This window comes from Diadema setosum, chromosome 1 (assembly GCF_964275005.1).
Source record: "Diadema setosum chromosome 1, eeDiaSeto1, whole genome shotgun sequence".
NCBI classification, from domain to species: domain Eukaryota; kingdom Metazoa; phylum Echinodermata; class Echinoidea; order Diadematoida; family Diadematidae; genus Diadema; species Diadema setosum.
The window spans coordinates 40,687,198-40,709,932 of NC_092685.1; the positions used below are offsets into that span (position 1 = coordinate 40,687,198).

General features: G+C 39.3%; 1 protein-coding gene across 1 annotated transcript in view; it reads right to left on the reverse strand.

Moving 5' to 3' along the window:
* Positions 1 to 20,436, reverse strand: part of LOC140236116 (sodium- and chloride-dependent GABA transporter 2-like) — a 77,231-nt gene extending 56,795 nt beyond the window's left edge. The window contains exons 1-5 of the mRNA XM_072316091.1: positions 20,172 to 20,436; positions 11,242 to 11,373; positions 10,217 to 10,514; positions 9,194 to 9,332; positions 6,370 to 6,504 (exon numbers count right to left, since the gene is read on the reverse strand). Coding sequence (XP_072172192.1) covers positions 6,370 to 6,504; positions 9,194 to 9,332; positions 10,217 to 10,514; positions 11,242 to 11,373; positions 20,172 to 20,424 — 957 coding nt within the window. The 5' untranslated portion in view covers positions 20,425 to 20,436. The remainder of the gene's footprint in view (positions 1 to 6,369; positions 6,505 to 9,193; positions 9,333 to 10,216; positions 10,515 to 11,241; positions 11,374 to 20,171) is intronic.
* Between the last annotated feature and the right edge of the window lie 2,299 nt (positions 20,437 to 22,735).

Sequence of the window (22,735 nt, forward strand, 5' to 3'; positions counted from 1 at the left end):
TAGAACTGGATTGGATTAGTAGCCAGTCTCATTCCATGCTAATATGCCCAAGATTTAATCATTTAGTAACGTAATATGAAGGCAGCCGTGATCCGATTTGACATACTAAACAATATCATTTTTTCCCCGGCGTAAAACCGCGCGCATCACGGTTTTAGGCAAGCCTTGTATACATTGAGCTGTCGTATTTTCATTAATTTACCGCATTTGGATGTGATGTGATTTCTTTATCCTTCCTCCGGCGTTATTTTTGCAGAAGAAATAACAAATATCACACCAGCATAGCTTATTCTTCTCTTTTACTTCACGCGCGAGTGAGAATAGCTGTCCATGGCAGACAACACCGAATTGAACATTGAAGAGAACTGCAAGGTTTCATATGATTATAGAAGTCCGGCGCCGCGTGATGTGAGTGGGCTTATGCCTGAGCAAAAGATATATATGGCCAATGAGTAGGAATCAGACTAACATTGTAACGTGTCTGTATTTCTGTATGTGTATGCCTGTCTGTGTGTCTTTGTGTGGGATAGAAACAACTAATGTAAAAATGTTAATCAGTATAATCAGTTGTTGAAGGAGATCTCTGGATGATCATCACACTTTTACATTCAAACAACTATAAATCAGTTATACTTATTACAGAGTTTAAGAATGTATAGTGATTGGGATGAGGAATAAGAATGTTTTCAAAATTTATAGCAAATTGCAATGAACAAGAATAATACCATGGCAGCCTCACCATAAGAATACATGAGTTGGGGCTCAAGGAAGCAGAACAAAAGAAGAAGGCATGCATTGATCTTACACAGGTAAACTTGTTAAGCAAGCTGTATTGCAAGGGAATTGCACGGCTACATTTCTGAAATATGTGAGGCTCCTATGTCATCAACACTGTTCAGTGTAATTTGTTTAAGATTTTTCAGAGCAGTGGTTTCTCTGCTCAACGACCACAATAAATTCCACAAATCTACACATGGAGCTGTCGACTTATGTACTACATGATGTGAAATTATGAAAATCGCCTGGAATGCCCCTTTAAATAGGGCCTATACAAAATGTGAACAATAGTTATAGTAAAATTGTTTTTAGAATAAGCCTTCTGCAGTTATGGTTTATTGCGAAAAAATGTGATATCTCCTTAGGCTTTATTGCGATATGTCTATATTATGTAGGATGTTTTGTGATACAACTGACCTACACACATATGCATCAAATGTGATAGCTCGAACATTTTTTTTTTTAAACACGGCTCCCAATGTTAAACAATACCTTTAAGGCAAATCACGAAATGATAAGAAGTCACATCTTCCTAAAACCATTCCTTTACGTAATTCTATGGTTGGTCCAGGGAACGCCTTTTATACAATATTCCACACACACAAAAAAAAACCCATGTGTTAAAAAAAACAACAACAACTAAAGATTGGAATCATCTGAACAAAATTTAAAAAAAAATGGTGCCATTGTCTCAACAGAAGCAAGAGTAAAACAAAAACAAAAGCTGCTACGTGATACATAATGCATACTGAAAAGGGGGTCGTATGTGGCTGTCGTTATGATGTAAATGGCGATTTGTTCGGAAAAGGTCACAGCGAGGTCATCATTTTCCGCGCTCGACCAAACCGACCGACCCTACTTACGAATTCATTACGCAGAGAGTGATTGGCTGGGAGTGGCCAAGACGAGACTATGGATGGATTTCGGTATAGAATCAGATATGATAAACAATCAACATAATTCTAACTTGCCGTCATATGGTAGATGAAAGATTGCATAATACGAGTAATTATTCCGCCAGTGAAGCCATACATTTGTCCCTGAATCTTAATAAGAACGTTTTATATAGAAATGGAATACATGCTAAGGACTTTTTCTCCTTCCACGCAGTGTAGTATAGGCCAGCAATACCGACGAGCTATCGTAAGGGTCATTCAGAGAAGGCCTATTTTAATCATTCCATCATTCAAACTTGTAAAGCTATATATCTACAATTCATTATATATATATATATATAATATATATATATATATATATATATATATATATATATATATATATATATATATATTTATTTATTTATTTATGTGTGTGTGTGTGTGTGTGACATAGGTGTGGAAGAGATCTCTGTGTAGCGACTGATTTTTTTTTTTGGTAATATTTCTGAAATCGGCTTATAATTCAGAAAAGATAAAAACAATATCCTTTTGCTGACATTATAAGCGGAGAAGACTGTACTTACTATTAGAACTGAGAGTTAAATATTCACAAGTTTTCTACCGTTGCTTTGGTGACTTCAAGTAGCTCACATTTTTGTTCAGTGTGTTGCTATAATGGGGGTAGTGAATGCCTCTTGAAACGTGCCCATGATTGCTGATTCGAATTAACCTTGCGTTTCGGAATTGAAAGTGGTAGAAGAGTCACAGTTCTCAACGATAAAAGGGAGGTTTCCTGCTACATGAATGAATGAACGTAAAACATGTCGAGGGTCCAGTAATGATCAGAAAATGTTATATCAAGAGTAAATCCGAGAGTTGAATTATTCTTGTCTTCTGATACTCTTACAAAGTAGGAGTAGAATATTGTTAAAAAGTTATAGCTTAAAAATGCTAGTGGCGCAGAAATATCCAAATGCGACTTTTTTTTTCTCCCAGCCCTACTAAAACATACAGAGGATGGTTTCTCTCAGACAAAGTCTGAAACATTCGCAGTGTTTTAATACGTTTTCCCGCCATTATGACTGTCTGAAGTGGTAAGTGCGTCAGTTTTCTCACTCCGTTGAATTAGTTATGCCCTCCAACATCAACGTATACTTAGCAAAGACAACATATTCCACGTAAAATATGCAACAGCAGACCATCTAATCTCAATCATTACGCATTCAGGCAAGGTCATTTTTACTGGCTAATATCTAAGTATCCCAATTCGCCACTTAATGTATAAGAAAAAAAAGTGGATCTGACAGTTTCGCGTCTGTCTACTCAAAAAACATCGAATCGTACAACTACATGTACTACCACTTGTAATGCGCGTATACATTACATGTACTCGGTACACAAGCGGTGTTGTCGCACAAGCAGTCATACGTCCGAGAGTTAAAAGCGCTTTAACCACATTCCCATAACCGGCGACTTTGCGATTGTGCAAAATGCGGCCTCTGATCAACAAATCCCAGTGCACTCTAAAATGACGTCTGACTTTCATCCCATACGGAGACATTTTACCCTGTCAATATGACGAAGACTTGGGCACAAATCTTTCCTCATTCTAAGCCCACCGAGTCCCCGAGCAAATCCACGATGCGAGGGGATATAAATCTATAAATAAATTGGTATAAATATGCATAACGACAAGGAACTTGAGAGACGGCGAACAGAGAGAAAGCAAAAAGAAAATATGAGCTCCATCATATTATATGAGATTGCTTACTTTCACCTCGCATCGCATTTGGCGCATTTTCATTTGCAGCAAACACATTGGACCGTATTATGTATATCTCTTCTCTCTCTCTCTCTCTCTCTCTCTCTCTCTATATATATATATATATATATATATATATATATATATATACATATATATATATAATTTATCTTGCGATCGAGTCTGCTGCTACCTTCGCGATACCAACTGTATGTGCATATAAAAGGGAAAGAATATGTACATTGATCTAACAAAGATGTGGAGTTTGTATAGGTGTATCGCTTCCATGCATCCGTGAGTTGCTGGTTTTTTTTTTCTATCTCTCTCTCTCTTGTACATCTTCGACAGGGGTGGGGAATTTAAGAATATAGCATTGACCATCAAAATGGCGGACACATACTTGTTAAAAATTTAATTTCAATTATTCTTTTAACTATTTATTAATGTCTTCTCATATAGAAAAGCACCCAGTATTACCTCATTCGGTTTAAAGAGAAACTACTCACCCAAAGTGTCCTACATGTATCTATGAATTCAATTAGATTGGTATGAATGTCTATACTATGCACTACGACACGCCGTTTAAAAAAATCCTATGAGTAAGGCATGCCATACACATTTACCCCCTTTTTTTTTTTCTTCGCTCGCGAATGCATGAAAACGGGAACTCTACAATAAGAGCCACGGAAACTACATATCAGATTCTACACCACGGCGGGGTCAATTCTCGGACTACACATATTTCTTTCCGCTATATTACAGGAACTCTATACTCTCCGTACAGTTTGAAAGACATAATCGAATCTGTAACCCCATTTTAGCGTCAAGGGATGACCTAGATGATTGTTCAACACACTTTTCAACCCCGGTCCTCTCAGATTTCCAACAAGTGTCTCGGGAATCGCATTGACCAGACGAATGAGGTTTAGAATTACCTCAAGCCGGAGTCAGAAAAAAAAAATAAGGAGAGAAGTTTCTACACATGCCCTGATTAGTCACCAGAAATGGTTATACATGCAGTTACGCCTTCATAGACATCAAACGCTTTCAAACACATCAACTGCTCTCGGTGGAATTCAGCGCGTTGAAAATCCGATGCGCGCATGCGCGGTAAGCTGGAAGAGTTCAATGTTTCGTTTTTGCTTTAGAGGAGTTTTTTTTTTTCCCCTAGCCTCAAGCTGATGCATGTTGCACTACTAGGGTCCTGACTGCGGTGAAAGGAAAGCCTGCTGCCTGCAGTATAGATGTCCCTCGATTGTGAAGGCATGCTTTAACCCTAAAAGGGCCGGGGGGGGGGGGCGGAATCCGCCACCCCCCCCCTCGACGTTTCGCGCTATAATTCTGTAACGCGAGAAGGCCTCATCGCGAGGCTTCTTGACTTTCTTCGTTCAAGTCTCGCGCAACTTTTGAGACCAAATTTGCAACGTCCGCGCATACTTTTGCGAAGCCACGCCCATTTTTGTAACGGAATGTCGCTCCAAAACGGGCACAATTTTGTGATTTTGTGTACATTTCCTATGGAAAACAGTGCTCTGTCATGAAAGGCATAAAAATCTGATTATTTTTACAATTAATCACTTTCATTGATTAATTTTGTGCTAATTATGGTAGAAAAGTGGTCAGTGACAATTTCCAATGAAAAAACAAAGAAAAAACAAAAGTTGAAAAACAAAGAAATACATAAGAAATTCTGAAAACAATAAAATACATAAGAATTGAAATGAGTTTTGGAAGCTTTTGTGATGTACAATTGTTGAATATGCTAAAACAGATTTACAGATCAAAAATTAGACTCTCAATGCTTTTAATTAAGCTAAAATATCACCTTGAGCTTAATTTGCATAATTAATTAATTAAAATTAGAAATTGATTGTTTCAAAAAATCTTATAACACAACCTTGTAGATTATGACGCGGGTCTCACGCATGCAAAATTTCATCGCGATCGCACCACCGATGGCCGAGATCTCGGGGGGGGGGGGGGGGGCGGAATCCCCCCCCCCCCCCCCCCCCCGGTCTGAGCATAGCCAAAAAAGCCCGGCCCCTTTAGGGTTAAAGTATTGTTAATATCAATGTGGGGAGCTAACGTCCGACTTGGTCTTTATTATGATTCATTGTCATGAGATTCATGAATGATGTTTAATTACGCTGAAGCAAAACTACCAGAATGACAATCATACTTCAAGAATTGAACTTGTGCATATACATATGTAGAAAAGGACGACTGGATTTCGTTGAACCCTTCATTGAAAACAAAGCTCGTCTTGGCTTGTGAAATATCGATTGGGATTTAGGGCAGCGGTGTGAAAAGGGTTACTCTAGGCTGCCACAATCATATCGCAATAAATGTTCTTCCAAACAGGGGCAGACTGGGCGGCAATTTGATTTTTTGATCATATAATCTACTCTACTGTCACTCAAGATGCATAGCCATGGAAGAAACTGTGAAGATTTCAATAATGAGGTTACTATATTTCGGGATGACATTATAAGATTCATAATCACAGTAACACAGTACATTGTTTATGACGCTTGAACTAAAATTGAAGACAACTGGATGACGTACTTAAATGTTCATTAATTAGCATTTCGTTTGGTGTTGTTTTTTTCAAGTGGTCAAAATTTTTATTTACAATATAGTATTTACACGGATACTCCTTCATTATCACGCAATAGAAGCTTTAAGCAGGTGCAATTGCATGCCTGCCAACCCTGAAGCTAAAAAAGGGACGAAATGAAAGTACACTTCGCAAAAGTAGAGGACTGGTTTTCATCAATCTCACATACTTCCTTTTGAAATGAAATGTGCAAGAAAATTGGGCACAAGATGAAAGAATCAAGTCTTCTTTTGAAATCAAAATTAACAGAACCGTTCCTTTCATTATTAAAGGCACAAGTTTGGCAGGTATGCAAATGAGGGCTTCCAGAGGGGACGATAGGTGACGTCACTCACCTGACTGTCGCCCAGGCGCTGGATGTCCGGCTTCAGGTAGTAGATAATGCCTTCGGTGGCGTTGGGCAGCGTGACGGCACGCACCAGCAGGATGGTCAGGAGGATGTAGGGGAACGGAGCCGTGAAGTACACCACCTGTTCAGAGAAGAGGAATAAAGCGCACACCCCCATCCCCTCAAGAGTTAGTGTGTTATCTTCCGCTCGATATCACTGGGTGGGCATGGAAGGATAACACAATGCATGCTTGCTTTGCATGATTTATTGATTGATTGACTGATTGACTGATTGACAAAAAAGAAAATGAATATGTGTGATCACGCTACTCACCCATCCTCCATCCTTCGCAAGACCTAGAACGAAACAAAATTTCAATCTACCTGTTTTCTTATTGCTGGCGATCGAGATCGAGTTTTCGCCAACTCGAACAGTCATCATTGGACTGATCGGATACGTGTGTTCGAACGGGAATGTCCTTCCAATCAAGAAATCTACTCGCGACAATTTTCAATTTCAGTATTTTGCACTTGCCCTCGCCAACGAGCAGGGCTATTTATCATGCAGATTCTTCCGTTTTGGCCATACCGGAAGACGTCTGTCAGTCGACAAATTTCAGATATTTGGGAAATGTGATGATACCACCGAAACATGGTGGTAAAGTTCATTTTAACCATCTTCTCTCTCCTGAAGAGAGCGTTTTATCGAAAGATTTCAAGAAGGACATTCCCTTCGGGCTAATTCGTGATTTGTCAGGAGCTCCCAGTTGTGTTAATCACAAAGCATATGTTAGTAAAAGTAAAAGTAAAAGTAAACTGAGTTCGATCACTCCGCGATCGACCACTCGATCGATCGCACTTCCTTGGTAGTGGGGGAGACAAACAGACCATCAGGGTCACACCGCACAAACATCATCCACCAGCCACTGAGGATGACAACATATACGGGAGGCCTCCCGAATAGCATCCTCTGAGGTGAGCACACACCTCCACACGCACGACACTCGTTTCTCGACAGTAATGCAAATTATGCATTGGAATTCATTCTCGAATGCGACTTGCGTACACACACTCACCCCGCACTTGTCATCCACACAACAGTCATGGGTTGACATTGGAGAAAATAATATATATCACGCAGTATGTCAGAGGAATATGGAAGAAATTGCGAGACGGGGTAAAAGGTGTGAACGATCTGTGTGGTGCCTCAGAATCAGAGACTTTAAAAAAAAGATTTGAGAGATGGATTGATTGTAACAGTGCAACAGCAGCGTTAGGTCTACCGAATGAAAATGACGTTTGATAGAGTGTGAGTAGAAATATGGCGAAAAAGCTATGAAGAAAAAAAAACAGTGACGCGGATTAAAAAAGAAAAAAAAAAGAAGCAGCACTGCAAACGAATGGCAGGTGTTAACATGTGATGTTTCGCGGTTCGCTCATGAAATCGAAGTCGGCTTCCTTCCTTCCTCTATCCTCGAATATGCAGATCTTCGTCGCGGGGCAGAATCGACGTTTGCGAAGAATCAAGACGTCGAAAATACATCACCTCCGCCGTTAGCGACTCGCTTTCCTTGGAGAAAAAAAAAATCGCGACGAAATTCTCGACGATGATAATATCCGAACCACAGTGGATGCCCATTTCGCCCCAAACCATCAGATCCCTTATTGTATGTGGCGATGATGACTACTGAGTTTATTTCGGGATAAGATGGCTTAAGGTTCAACAGACACCCGCGTCCGGTGTTAGTCTGATTCAAACCACACAAGGAGAAGAAAAAAGGGGGGCAATTGCTACCAGTGCAAGCGATTTCACCTTATGCTTTTTGATATGTCTGAAATAGATTTAAGAATTTTGTTTCAAACTTTTTGGTATTCAATGAGTTTGCAGTCTCAATTGCTGACCGCTTTACCATGGTATGCAAGATTGCATTGATCCGAAAAGTATACAGGCTTCACCCATACAATCCCTATAATGTGTGAGATGATCAACGTGATTGTTTGGGTCAAACACTGTTCGTTTTGACAGAGTACAGTGAGAAATTCAAAACTCAAGCAAGTTCTCAGCTTGCACTAGCTCTGGAGTAAATATACAGGAAGGGGACAGTTGGAACACAAATGCTCGTATATCAATAATAATGATAATGATTTCGATCAGAGATAGAATTCAAGTTCAATCAGCACCCTCCAAAACATTTAAAAAACAGGACCAGTCATACCCCTTAACCCAAACAATCCCTGAGTTTGTGAAATGATATTCCATACGTGATTGTTCGGGTTAAGGCAGCACACCTCACACAATCTTTTTCTCTACACTGTTCTCAAAGCCATGCAAGCAAGCCTGCACTACCCACTGACAAAATGTTCTACGTCTTTGTGTTTAATATATTATATCATATGTATTTTTTTTTTTTTGTGCCCAACCTCCAAATACATTCCTACTTCTATCGACTTGTTCGTTGTCAAACACCAAAAACATGAAAGTTAACGGGTGAATAATCTGTTAAGCAATATTGTATCAAAAAATCCCAGGAGTGCATACCAATTTAACCTATCCCAGATTCCACCACATTTGTCCCACCCGACCACCCATCCATCCCAACCTATCTACAGTATATCTGGGGGGGAAAAAAAGAATTTTCTAACAATTTCGGGCCCTCATCCTATATAGTTATCACTTATTCATTTAAAAAAGGCGGGAATTAAAAAAAATAAAATGAATAAATTAAAAAAAATGATTTGGTTTGTTTGGCATCTATCCATCTTGGTATCGTCCGTGATTCGGCTTGCATTTTTTTCCTTCATCCACCAAGCTTGCACAACGCCACTTTTACCTTTCCCGACGTCTTGACGCCCTTACAAATGCAGAGATAGCAGAGAAACCAGGCGAGGAACATGCAGAGCAATAGCTGCCAGTTGATGCCGCCGAGGTGCTCAATACCATCCGATAAATGGATCTGGAGAATCTTGCGGCTAGATGTGGGGTTAATTTCAATCGAGACGGTTGTTTTCCAACGTGCTAAAATCAACAAGTTCACTTAAAGCTACTTTCTTCTTCTTCTTTTTTTCTTTCTTTTTTCTTTTAAACGGGGGAAGGGGGATAAAGCAATCAATCACGCTACAGCTCTTGTTTTTCAAACACACACACACGGACACACATGAAAACACACACAAAGAAAAGTAAAAAATGAAAAAAAATGCCTGTCATACAAGACTATCTGACGAAAAGGCTAGGAACGCATTTTTCAACTTGTGTTATGGGGTAGTTTAACACAAAAAAAAACTTGATAAAATAGGGTGTGTTTCGCAACCCACAAAAAGGTAAAAAAAACGGGAGAGGTGAGGGATAAAATGATTACTGACCAGTAACGCCAGGTTACAGTCTCCTACAAGAGATGAATAGTAAGCTCAGTCAGTAATAAGTCTGGATAACTAACCTACTTCATCAAACCACGTGACAGGACTCACCGGCCGGTTCACGTGTTATTAGACCTTCTCGATTTTGCTACAAGAATCAAAACTGTCGGCCATCTTTCAAGTCGCCAAGTCTTCTCCACACGGGCTGCATCCGGGTGACCAAGTGTCTTCTCACTGCTTGCTTCTTCCTGGTAAACCCTAGTCACCTGACTAATAGGATGGACCCTCAATCACAAGGGTTGTTTTTTGACAAAATCCGAGTGAAGTAATTATACCCTACAAACTTCACGCTGTGTATTAAGCACACGTGCGGACACACGCATACACGCGTCCACACACATACATACAAGCAAGAACTGACACACGCACATACTCGTGCCATGCTCTCTTCTGTTGGTTGTCAAAGGGGGGCAGTGGGCGAACATTAATCGTACACTTACTCCCAAAATTCAACGGTCGACGACGTGGTGTTCACACAAGTCTCGATGATGGACGCGTTTGTTCCGTTTCCGGGAGCGTACGTCATCAGCGTCGGCACGGCGGCCGTGGTGGCGTTGGCGATGTCCGAGGTCTTCTCGCCGGTGGCCACGCAGCAGGGCGTGTTCCACTCGTTGTTGCAGTGGGAGTAGGGAAGATGGGATGTGAAGGACATGAAGAGGTAGTACAGCGACCATGCCATGATGACGATGTAGTAGGTATCCAGGAAGAACTGGATGAAGAGACCCGCACCGCCGAGTCCTGCATGTGGACACCAATGCCAAGAGTTGTCACATTTAAACTCGCAATCAACTTGCTGGTAAACCGAGGAAGTGATAGCGGTTTTGGGAGTGCCAGCCGCTATAGAAGAGCGGTACCAGCGTCCTAGCGTGCTAGCGGAAGAGGAACCCTTCTCCTTCTTCTTCTTTTGATTCTGGGGTATTCCCACAATCTCGCCCCAAGTTCATCTCACTCATTAGGGCGTACACTTATTTATGTTACTTACGCACCTCTCAAACAGGATGACAAGGTATCGTCTTTTGGCAGTGTTACACCGTGTACATAATATTGTCTTGCTGTTCTGCCTAATTATATACGTGTACGTGGCAGCCTGGTACCGAGGCTGGTGTCTGTCCTATTAGAGTATTTCACATGCAGGTGTAGCAGCTTACAATGCATAACAGGCATGACAAAAGGCCGTCAAACTTTCATCGAACATTAGCTTGAGTCAAAGAGAGACAAACTTGCAGAAAGTTGATGGCATCACGTCTGCTCCAATCTTATAAGCTGCTGACAGTCACGCGGTGATCATGTCATACCGGTAAAAATGAGTCTGGCTATACGTGAGTGGAAAGCGCTGGAAATGAACCCGCAGCGCCGGTAGATGCATTTACTTTCTGTCGTTTCATGTCTGTTTAATGTTTTCTTGGATGTTTTTGTTTTGTGTGTGTGAGAGAGAGGGGGGGGGGGAGAGAAAACTGCAACTCACCTTTGAAGATGGGGCAAATGTCCCATGCTGTGACGGCCGCCTGGTTGGCCCACTGGCCCAGGCCTATCTCGAGAATCAGCTGCGGTATCCCGCCAAGGAACAGACAGATGAAGTAGGGAATCAGGAAAGCACCTACAGATGATATTAAAAAACACACAAAAAAAAAACAAGAGAGATAGCACAAATAAAACCGCTGATATAAGAATATCATTCTTTTAACATTCAAAGATCTCCAGCAGATCAAAGGTTGGGATCATGAAGACACCAAGGGTCACGAATAAAACGTTACACGATGTCGTAAGCAGAAGATAATTGTACACCTTATCTTAATAAGTTCAGAGTTCGTCTCTAAATAACTCGGGCTAGGTCTCTTCATTTTTTATTTTTTTTTAGGTTTAATGTTCGTCTTTTTAGGTGGTGATGACAACTTGTGAACATCGTTTCGAGATCGGAGATTTGACTGAAAAGTCATTGCCATTTTAGGTGTAGTACCGGATGGTGCAGAAGACACTGAAAAAAAAAGCCACGAGAATGAAAAAAAAAAACAGTCATGAAGTAAAAACATTGCATAAAATTTCACACATATCAAAGTTCGACCTATCTCAAACATTTTGATAATTGAGCAACCTTTGATGATTGAATTACAATCTAGCCTGTTTCAAAAAGGGGAAAGAGTTTCAAAAGACACGAACTTTCACCTACGGGGTTGACATTGTTAATAATAACATAAAGTCATGTACAAAACGAATCGAAACAATGTATAGTCATTCAACACATGAAGAACACAACTTGGTCGATTTAATAGGAGACATGGTTCGCTGGGGTTCGAATGAGTGTACATTCGATCAAGAACCCCTTGACGGAAATTAACTCCGGAAGTGGAATGGTCTTTGGGAATGACGTTGGGAACTTTGGGTTCAGCTGTTGCTCTTTTTGTTGTGTGAGTTTGTTTGTTTTTTCTCTCTATGTAGAAGCGGCCCTGTTATTCGCGGTGCGGTTAATTACTATTGCAGCACTTGGCCAATAATAAGCCACAGACTTTTCTCACGGCTGATAAACCGATGCACGTGAAGACTGACGAGGGAGTACTCGTCAATTCGTCTATCAAATGATTCAAAGAAAGAAAAAACATGGTCATGAAAATACGCATACAAGAAACAGTTTCGATCCGATCGGCAGCTGGAGGACCCTGGGGAATAAAAAAAAAAAAAAAAAAAACCTCAATGTGTCGTTCCACACTTTCTTAAACAGAAAAAAAAAATCGAGCAAATAGAATGATAGAGATTATTTCATCAGCCTCGAACCCTTTACCATAAGAAAGTGATGAAATTGCTCAGTTATCACAATTTTCCGACACGGGAATCGTGGCTCCTCGCGAAATTCAGGAGTACGCGAAAATTTCTTGTTTTACGGTAATATGGCATCAATGCGGCATTAATCTCTCTTTCTGTCAATAAACATTATTTTGATTGACATATAATAGCTCCCTCTTTTCAACCTGAGAAGCAGCCGTAAAATGAACGAAAGTGGAAATACCTCGCAATGGCCGTTGGAAATTCTCTTTTAAACTTCATTAATGGCGGTTAAATAGGGTGAAGAAAACAGGAAAGCAAGTTTTTTAAAGCGGAGACTGACATCATAAGGCAGTCTCACGGCAGGAAAGAATCATTATAGATGTACAGCGACTCAACTCTCATCGGCCACCTTCTGCACGCGAACTCCATTAAATCAAGATGCGTATACCGATGAATATTCCACCCTCACACGGTATATTATAAAGATCCATGAAATGTCGATTAGGGAATATACGCATGCTAATTGAGAGACTTCAGTTTAAACATTTTAAAAAAAAAACCCGCAACGACAACAGAGAATGCTCTAATTCCCCTTTCCTATATCAAATTGGGGCATGTAGGAGGCAACAACCTTCCGAAAGAGACTTTTGAATCACTGACTGACATTTAAAGGGACTATGCAATGCAAATGCATGTTGGTTCCTATATTGATTAATGATTATCTTCAATAGCCCGTATGTGGCTGAATGAATATCTAAAATACTTGCCATATATCTAAAAATAATGTTTCTACTATTTGTCTTCAGTTTATTTCCCTACGCTATATATATATATATATATATATATATATATATATATATATATATATAATTATCTTCCAAACCGCGCAGGATTCTGCCAGTGACATCATCTGCCAATCATTGCTATAGGAGGGCTCCACACTAACTTTTAGTTTTGGTGGCCCAAAGGCAAACATCCGACTTTTTTTGGTGGCCCGATCAGGCCACCAAATTCTTTATTTCTGTAATTTTGGTGGCCCGACGTGCGTTTTTGGTGGCCCCGGGCCACCGGGCCACAGTTAGTGTCGAGCCCTGGTATAGTGTACTAATAATAGCATGATTAACAAAAGGCATTGAAATGCATCTTTCCCTATAGACTGAGCATATTAAAGACTTGTCCGTTTCCGTGTTTAACAAAATACGTTGCAGGGAATCACGCAAGTTATATGCTTGGTTTAGGGTAAGGTGCATTCCAATGTCTTTTTGTAAATCATAACAGTACTTCAGCGATGATTGACAAATTTGTTTGTTCACTTTCCATCCGAGAAGATGGCTGGATGGCCCATTATTCAGCTATACACTTGGGGTCCAGTTGGATGTGAGGCGGGACCACTTCACCGGGTTACGTAACTGGCAGAATTTTGGTTAACTTATTAATATTATATATTATGGTAATTATTAGTATTATATATGGTATATAATGGTTAAATATAACTTTTGCCACATATAAGTGATGATGATCGCACATAATATTAATTATCTAATGTATATTTATATGTGTATATGTATGTATATAACGTACTCTAGACTGATATAAATCCATTTTGCAACGTGAAATATTATCTTAAGTCTGTATATGAATTTACCAATATTTGCTTCTATTCAGTGATATCTGGGTGTATGTTACAAAATAATGTAATTTGTGTGGAAACTTAATAAATGAAAAAGAAAATGAAATGAAATGATCGGGATATCATGAACCAATTAATACAAGTTAACATATATTTGCATTGCATATAGTTCCTCTAAAGCGTAATGTGAGTCAGGTGTAGGTGATATAAAATTTCCAACATCATGTGGAGGACTTTCTAAGCTCCCAGTGGTGTTTCCGATATAATTGAGACGTTAATGAAGCAGAGTCTTGGCGTCCCTAGCGGGTTGAGAGCGTTATGACAGCCCGATCATTGCACGGATAGAGCTTGGGCAATTCTTAAGTTTTATAAGCCATTGTAAAGGGAGTCAACATGCCTTCGGTTCTGAAGGATTTTTCACAGAATTGCAGGAATAATAAATACGAACCGTCGTAAATACCTATAATTATATACTATAATATGCGTGTGTTTTTTCGCGCGTTCTTTGTCTTTCTCTCTCTCTCTCTCTCTCTCTGTCAAAAACCAAAGTTATATCATTCTTCAGGCTGTAATATACATGTATCTGATTCTTATTTTCAATATGGACATTCATAATTCAGTACAAAGGTTGCATACACTGAAAGTAAAATTTATTTGTATGTCTTTCATCGTGATATCGATTTCAAAAGATAGTCTGGGTGCCAAAGGCTGAACCTTGTTTTGCCGTCCACCCAATGTTTTTGGATGGTTTTGCCCTATTTCTGGGGTGCTGAATCCGAATCTGCACGATGCAACTCTTGCATCCTTGAGGGTTTTGAGATATTCAAGATGGCCCCCAAAATGGCCGCCCAAACCGGAAATTCCCATGTATTTCCTTCTAAATGGTGAGAAATTGAAAACAATTCACGGTTTTACCCTATTTCGAGGGTGCTGAATCCAAATCTGCATGATGCAACTCTTGCATCCTTGAGGATTTTGAGATATTCAAGATGGCCGCCAAAATGGCCGCCAAAATCGGAAATTCCTATGTATTTCCTTATAAATGGTGAGAAATTGAATATCTCAAAACCCTCAAGGATGCAAGAGTTGCATCATCCAGATTCGGATTCAGCACCATCGAAATAGGGTAAAACCATCAATTGTTTTCAATTCCTCACGATTCAAAAGGAAGTACATGGGAATTTCCAGTTTTGGTGCCCATTTTGGCGGCCATCTTGAATATCTCAAAATCCTCAAGGATGCAAGAGTTGCATCATCCAGATTCGGATTCAGCACCCTCGAAATAGGGTAAAACCATCAAGTGTTTTCAATTGTTCACCATTGAGAATGAAATACGTGAGAATTTCCGGTTTGGGCGGCCATTTTGGCGGCCATCTTGAATATCTCAAAACCCTCAAGGATGCAAGAGTTGCATCATCCAGATTCGGATTCAGCACCCTCGAAATAGGGTAAAACCATCAAAAAACATAGGGTGGACGGTAAAACAAGGTTAGGCCCAAAAAGTGGCTTTGGCACCCAGACTAAGAAGACATATCCAAGGAAACACACTTCGATTTTCAATATTTCTGCTATTTACGAAATGTTTGAAGCTAACAATCACACACATACACACACACACACACACTCTCTCTCTCTCTCTCTCTCTCTCTCTCTCTTTTGTTTTTAATAAGATAATTACAGAGTAACCAGATACTGCAGGGTTTTGCTCTGGTGGCCCGTCCCCGGCTCCTAAAAAAGTTACATCTAAAATGTTGGAGGCCCGGCAAAAAAAAAAACAAAACAAAACAAAACAAAAAAAAAAACATATATATATATATATATATATATATATATATATATATATGTATATATATATATAGAATGTAGTGGTCCGAAATAAAAAGAACGTTAAAACCCATTTGAATCTTAGTTGCCCGATCGGGCCACGAACAGATGACCTTTCTGAAAGTTTGGTGGCCATCAATATTTAGTTGCCCCGGGCCACGGGGCCGCCTCTAATGTCGAGCTCTGAACTGATGTAGTTTATACCATTTTGTTGTGGATGTACAAATAAGTGCTCTTAGAAGGTCGAAGTTTTGTTAATTATAGTCTTCTTTTACGATAACATTGGCGGGATCCTTTAACTTCATTTTAATCTTCGATTCAGACTTTATTGGTTTCGCAAGCACTTTGGCGAGTTCGTATCAAGGTCATTATACCTTGATATTTTTATCACTCAAAGGAGGTGAAACTGTAGGGAACTCTTGTCAAAGTTTATCCAGGAAATGATCTGACCGTAAAGCGAGGAGCCACTGTAAACCAAGGAGGTACTAGGTAATAGTGCAGTATACCTCCTTGCAGTAACGCTTCTTTATCCATCAAAAATCTTCGAGAGATTTAAAGAAAAAAGTGCAATTTTGAATTCTACGAACGAGCTTGCGAAATAGGGCAATAACGTAACTGGAGTGGTAGAAATTATCGTATAAGAATGCGCAGTGTTATAACCCATTATTTACCTCCTCCTAGTCGAAAAGATACACGATTATATAATCGTGTCCCCCCCCCCCCCCCCCCCCCCCGCCTTGTTAATGGTACATTATCAGCGTGTAAACCTTCGGTGTAATCGCTGAATACGCACCCCTTGAAAACCTATTGTTTGTCAACGATACTGCGCGAAGTAGTCTTCTATTTGTTGCACGAGTTGATTGTCCGTTTAAGAACTGTTAACAATTAAAAAAAAAAAATCGAATTAAAGAGGTAGGTGTAAGGCCTAATTGCAGTTTAATCAATCAGATCGACCATAACACAGCCTACTGTGTGTTGAACTTACTTCAATGAAAACGTTCACTGTGCGACATTTGTGACAAATTTTTGACAGCTGAAATTTTCTTGCTTTATTTTTTTTGAATTTCTCTCTTTATGCGTTGGCAACAGTTCAACAGGTTCTTATCATTGTCGCTGTTCAACGATTGACTGAAGGTTGACTGTTGGTGAAATATCTCGGGAAATAGAATACTGCCCATCCAACGTCTATTGAAGATAATAACCAACATATACTAGCATCCAACGTCTATTGAAGATAACAACCAACATATACTAGCATCCACTAGAAGGAATGTTCTTTCAACTATGAGACAAAATTATCGATTTAGTTGAGATACGAGCAAAGTAATATGTGAATGACTGAAAAAATTCCTTTCAATACCATTGTATGGGATTTAACAAGGAAAACAATATTTTATATACCCCGTCTGTGCGGCACTCTGCCTGAAAGAGCAATTCTCCTCCAAAACTAAAAAGAAAAAAAAGTAAAATATTCAACAGAACTTTTATGAATGGAATTTGACCGATAACCTCAGAAGACAAACGGTTTGTTTATCGGAATGCAATTGCTTTATTCCTTGTTTTTATGGTTTATGGCGTTATAAATAAAGTACATATTTACTGCATATAATGGCTTTAGAAGTTCAAATCTGTACAGTAGAAGAGTGTCTCTAGGCATGGAGATCTATGCCGCCGCCCAAAGTCGTGCACTGGGCTGAAATTTGAAGGAAAATTTCATCCCGACATTGATTGATTGATTGATTAAATTGATTGTTTGATTGATTGATTGATTGACTGATTTCATTACGGCATTTGTTTTTCAAACATAAATGTAACACATAATGTTCCTTCGTATGACCTTATAAAAATCAGATGCAAATCAGTGAATATTTGGGGGAAAATTTTAAAACACACACGCAGTTACGAGTTGTAAAGTTTAGAGAGTTACTACGAATTGGCACTTATGTAATTGTGTGATCTCGGTGTTGAGCAACTTAACGGATTTTTTTTTCCTTGTTGTTCTCAATTTTTGGGGCACAGACAAAACGTATCTACTAAGTAGGACATGCACAAACGTATTACTCTTATCACACACCAAGAACAGGTCAGGATAAAATTGTTCTCGGGAGAAAATGAACACTTGTGAATTTTTGTGTAAGAACCGAATGGAGAGCTGCGATAATTCGGTCGTGATTTGGCAAAAAGGTGTATGTCTGAAAAATATAATGTTTTTGGTTTTTACTATGGGGGGGGGGGGGGGGGTTCGATGCCGAAATTTTCATGTGACCAACTTTCGTAAGTCATTGAGTCTTTGTTTCTGGAATGTTTGGGGCTATTTCTGTATCAGTTTATCAGTTTTCCTGCTTTTGATTTGGCAAAAAGGTGTATCTCTATACATACACCTTTTTGCCAAATTAAATGCACGATTTCTCACGGTGTATGTGAAGATACACCTTTTTGCCAAAATAGCGTGGGTTGCAGTCCCTGTAAACGTGGTTTGGCAAAAAGGTGTATGTCTCTAAAAGTGCTAATTCTGAAGTATTTTTTAAATTTTGATGCAAGACAAATTATCAGGAAATGAAATTTGAAGTGTATACTAAATCCTGGAATTAAATCCCTGAGCGCTACACAGTTTAGATGGCTTCTACGGTAAAGGAAACTGCCAAAACTTTAAAGTCAATTTTTTCGGCTTTGTAGTCGCTGTAAAACGGCAGACATACACCTTTTTGCCAAAACACGACCGTGCTCCACACGTACGTCACACAAAGCTGATACATGTAATTTGTTTTGCTTTACTAAGCTTTAACATTTCATAATTTTTTTGTTGTGTCTGATTTTCCCCACATTTTTATTGATCTATACTTCTCTATTTTTACGTTTTAATACAGAACATTTTTTTTAAATCAGGATGGAATTTCCCTTTAAGTGTTGTTATACTAGTATTTGCCGGTAATTCTCATATCAAAAATTAATTTATATATTGCCTTAATCAACATACAGGGCACGGGAGAGGAAGGTGAGAGTGCGAACTGTCGCATACAATCGACGTGAGCTCTTCGGCGGCGACGCGAATGACGCACTAATAAATTCAATGGTATGATCATTACCGAAACAGTTTTGCATCACAGCTTGCTTGTTATGCATTCGTGGTTGAGAAGGTCTGGCATATCATGGTGATCGCATTTTCATCTAAAATACTTTTTCGTCGTCGATGAAGTCGCGGTATAAGGCAGAGAAACTTTCATGTATATATCTATAGATAACGTTTTGATTCATAAAACCAACTTAATAACTCGACGGTACAATAATCTGATATTTACACGTAAACAAGACCGACATGTCTTAACCCCCCCGCAATCTATACGTGGCCCTAAAATAACCTTATGATGGTGCATGATTATGTTTGATTGGAACAGAGACACTAAACATTGTACTTTACAGCTAATCTGCAAATAGCGTGATCAAAATACACGATCCAGTAAGGGGCGTAAAGTCGAATTCGATTCGTATCTTTAGCAAGCTTCACCAAGGAGCTTAGCCCATCTTGGTCGTTTCAAGTCTATTGTGAGACGAAAATCTTTGAATATTTTCAGTCATGACCGCTGCACAAAATAATTACGTAAAGGACAACAATATAAAACTTGACATCTCGGCACATCTACGTAGGCCCTATACATAACATGGGAGTTTCGAAAGTTTTAAAAAGTAACCAAATAAAAAAAAAAATCACTGAATTTAGCAGGACTCATGTGAAACATTTCATACTGATTCAAAAGCGCTGAAAAAATTATTGTAAAAACAAACAAACAAAAAAGTTGCATACATTCACAACAATACACACACTAACACATATCGATGAAAATGTGATAGACAAGAATACTTCCAACAAGCATATCAAAACCAATATCAAATCCACTACACATTCAAACTCAAATATATGAAATATATCAGTTTTTCATTCAGACAAATGGAGATGTTGCCAAAAAAAAAAGTGGGACATTGTAACACAGCAAGTTAGACTATATCTGTAGCTGTGAATCTGATGGAATTAAAAAAAAAACAACAGGGGGAAAATTGTGGAGCAGAAAAGAAAAGAGTAGTAACAGAGACGGGGAAGAGATAAAATGATATACGTAATCACGGGAGAGGTAGTTACTACAGATTGGCCTAAAAATGTGCCTTGGACTGGGACTTGGACTCACCTCCGCCGTTCTTGTAGCACAGATAGGGGAACCTCCACACGTTCCCGAGGCCAACGGACGCTCCGATCAGGGCCAGGAGGAAGTCCAGCTGACTAGTCCAGGTCCCGCGCTTGGGCTTCCCGTCCTCCTTCTCGCTCTCCAGCTTCTTGGCCAGGAGTTCCTTGTTCTCCGTCTTGCATCCGTTTTCGACGACCACGGGCGGCGGGGTCGCCAGAGTCTCGACTTGGGGAACCTCGTTGGTGTCAGTCATCATGGTTGGTAGCTGTGTGATGTGGAATTGAGAATGCGGAGATTAATCAACGCGCCTTTGAGCCATATAGCAGGTGATAACGGCTGAGCCTGATAGGGCAAGCCAAGTCATGTGACCAACCGAACTTGGTCGAATTGTGTCCGAAGGTGACGTTGGTAAAAAATGTATCACGTGAAGCCCTTTTATGTGCATAAAAAGAAATTTACGAAAGCGAGGGAGACATGATAGCGAGCAGACTGACAGTCATATTCTGAAGTCCTGAGGGCTCGTTGCTATCTTTTTTTTTTTTTCTCCGGTGGCCAATTCGGGCGCCTAAAATCTTTGACTTTGATATTTTGGTGGTCCGAAAAAGAAATGTAGTGGCCCGAAATAATAGGAAATATAAACATACATTTTGGATTTCAGCAGCCCGATCTGGCCACCAAAAGAAAATTTGGAGGTCCGACATCAATTTTTAGTTGCCCATGGCCAACGGGCCATCGCCAAGGTCGAGTCCTAGCGGAGTGCAGATGAAAGCCGAAGGAGAGGGAAGAAGTTTAAAGGGACATTCCAGACGATTTTCATAATTTCACATCATATTTACATAAATCAACAACTCCATGTATAAATCTGTGGAATTTATTGTGGTTCTTGAGCAGAGAAAAAATACTTTGAAAAACCTTAAACAAATTACACTGAACAAGGATGATGACATAGGAGGTTCACATATTTCAGAAATGTATACAGTGTAATTCCATTACAATACCGCTTGCTTGCGAGTTCACCTGTGTATAATCTATGCATGCCTTCTTCTTTTGTTCTGCTTCCTTGAGCCCCAACTCAGGCATACTTATGGTGACTCTGCCATGTCATCATCCTTGTTCATTGCAATTTGTTCTAAATTTTGAAAATATTCTTATTCTTCATCCCAATTATCACAAATTCTGAAACTCTGCCCTCAGTATAACTGATTTATAGTTGTTCAAATGTAAAAATCTGAAAATCATCCGGAGGTCTCCTTTAAATTGATGGTTGGGGAGGAGAGGAATAGAGGACAAGGAGACAGGAGGTAATGGAACGGCAAACATCCCATCATGTTACTACAAAAATATCTTATCTTTATAACCGCACCTTAATGGGATGGTATAGTTTTGGTTGAAATGGGGATTCAGCTTTTAATATTTTGCGCGATATTTAGAAACCACTTTATAAAATGTTAAAGAGCTAACAATTCTAGGTTTATTTGATGAAAATTAGTGTTAAAATGGCTGAGATACCTAAAACCAAAGTGAAACAAAGCAATCCTAATAAAAGGTGGGTCCCATCTTTTATTAGGATTGCTATGTTCTGGATATATCAGCCATTTTCAAAACCAATTTTCATCAAATAAACTTTGAATTCTTCTCAGAATTGTATGCTTTTTCATATTTTATAAGAGGTTTCTCATCATCTCACAAAAATTTAAAATCTAAAGTCCCATCTCAGCCAAAACTATACCTTCCCTTTAACAAAATTTTAGGCACATTTGATACAATTTTATGGTGTTTGTTTAATCGTGACTTTATTCAAGTTCAAGACAATGTAAACGGAACATACACCCTAAAAACCAGGTCCACTGTTCCATGCAAAAACAAATTGCAGGTTAAAACACTTAGCCTACATATAAAACAGTTGTAATGTGTGAGAGCAGTAAGGAAGGAACCATTGCCTTGGTAGGACTTATAATCCGCGGAAAAAAGGTGTACATCGAATCCTTTATATTTGTTTACTGTGCATGGGTATTTTCGATTAAAATGGCATATTCACATTTGAAGGCATTCAACTGCACACTCTCTCTTTCTCTATTTGTAGGCCTACATTTGTACAAGAATATAGAGATATATCAGTGTAATATATGATGCATATTTACATATTTCTACAACCATATAAATATATTCATGTTTTAATATGGTCATATATATCAAACAAGGTATTCTTCCCCTTTGGTCGCAAAAAAAAAGAAAAAAAGTAAGATTATCTGAAAATTGAAGCGGAAAATAAAAGCGTGCCCTTAAATGCCGACATGCTGCACTTAGAGTATTCCGGGCAGGCTAGAGATATGGGTTGTGCAAATGACGAGGGGTTCATATCATCCATTGCATACTTAAGCTCCTATGGTTTTTCCTACCCCCCCCCCCTTCTTCTTCTCTCATAATATACAAACACACACACACACACACCCACACATACACAATAACAGACACACACACTCACACACACAGATGATACAGGAACACTTTTCTGGCACACGTGGGCTCTCATAAGAGGTTGGAAGATATTTTTCCAATCTCCTGGG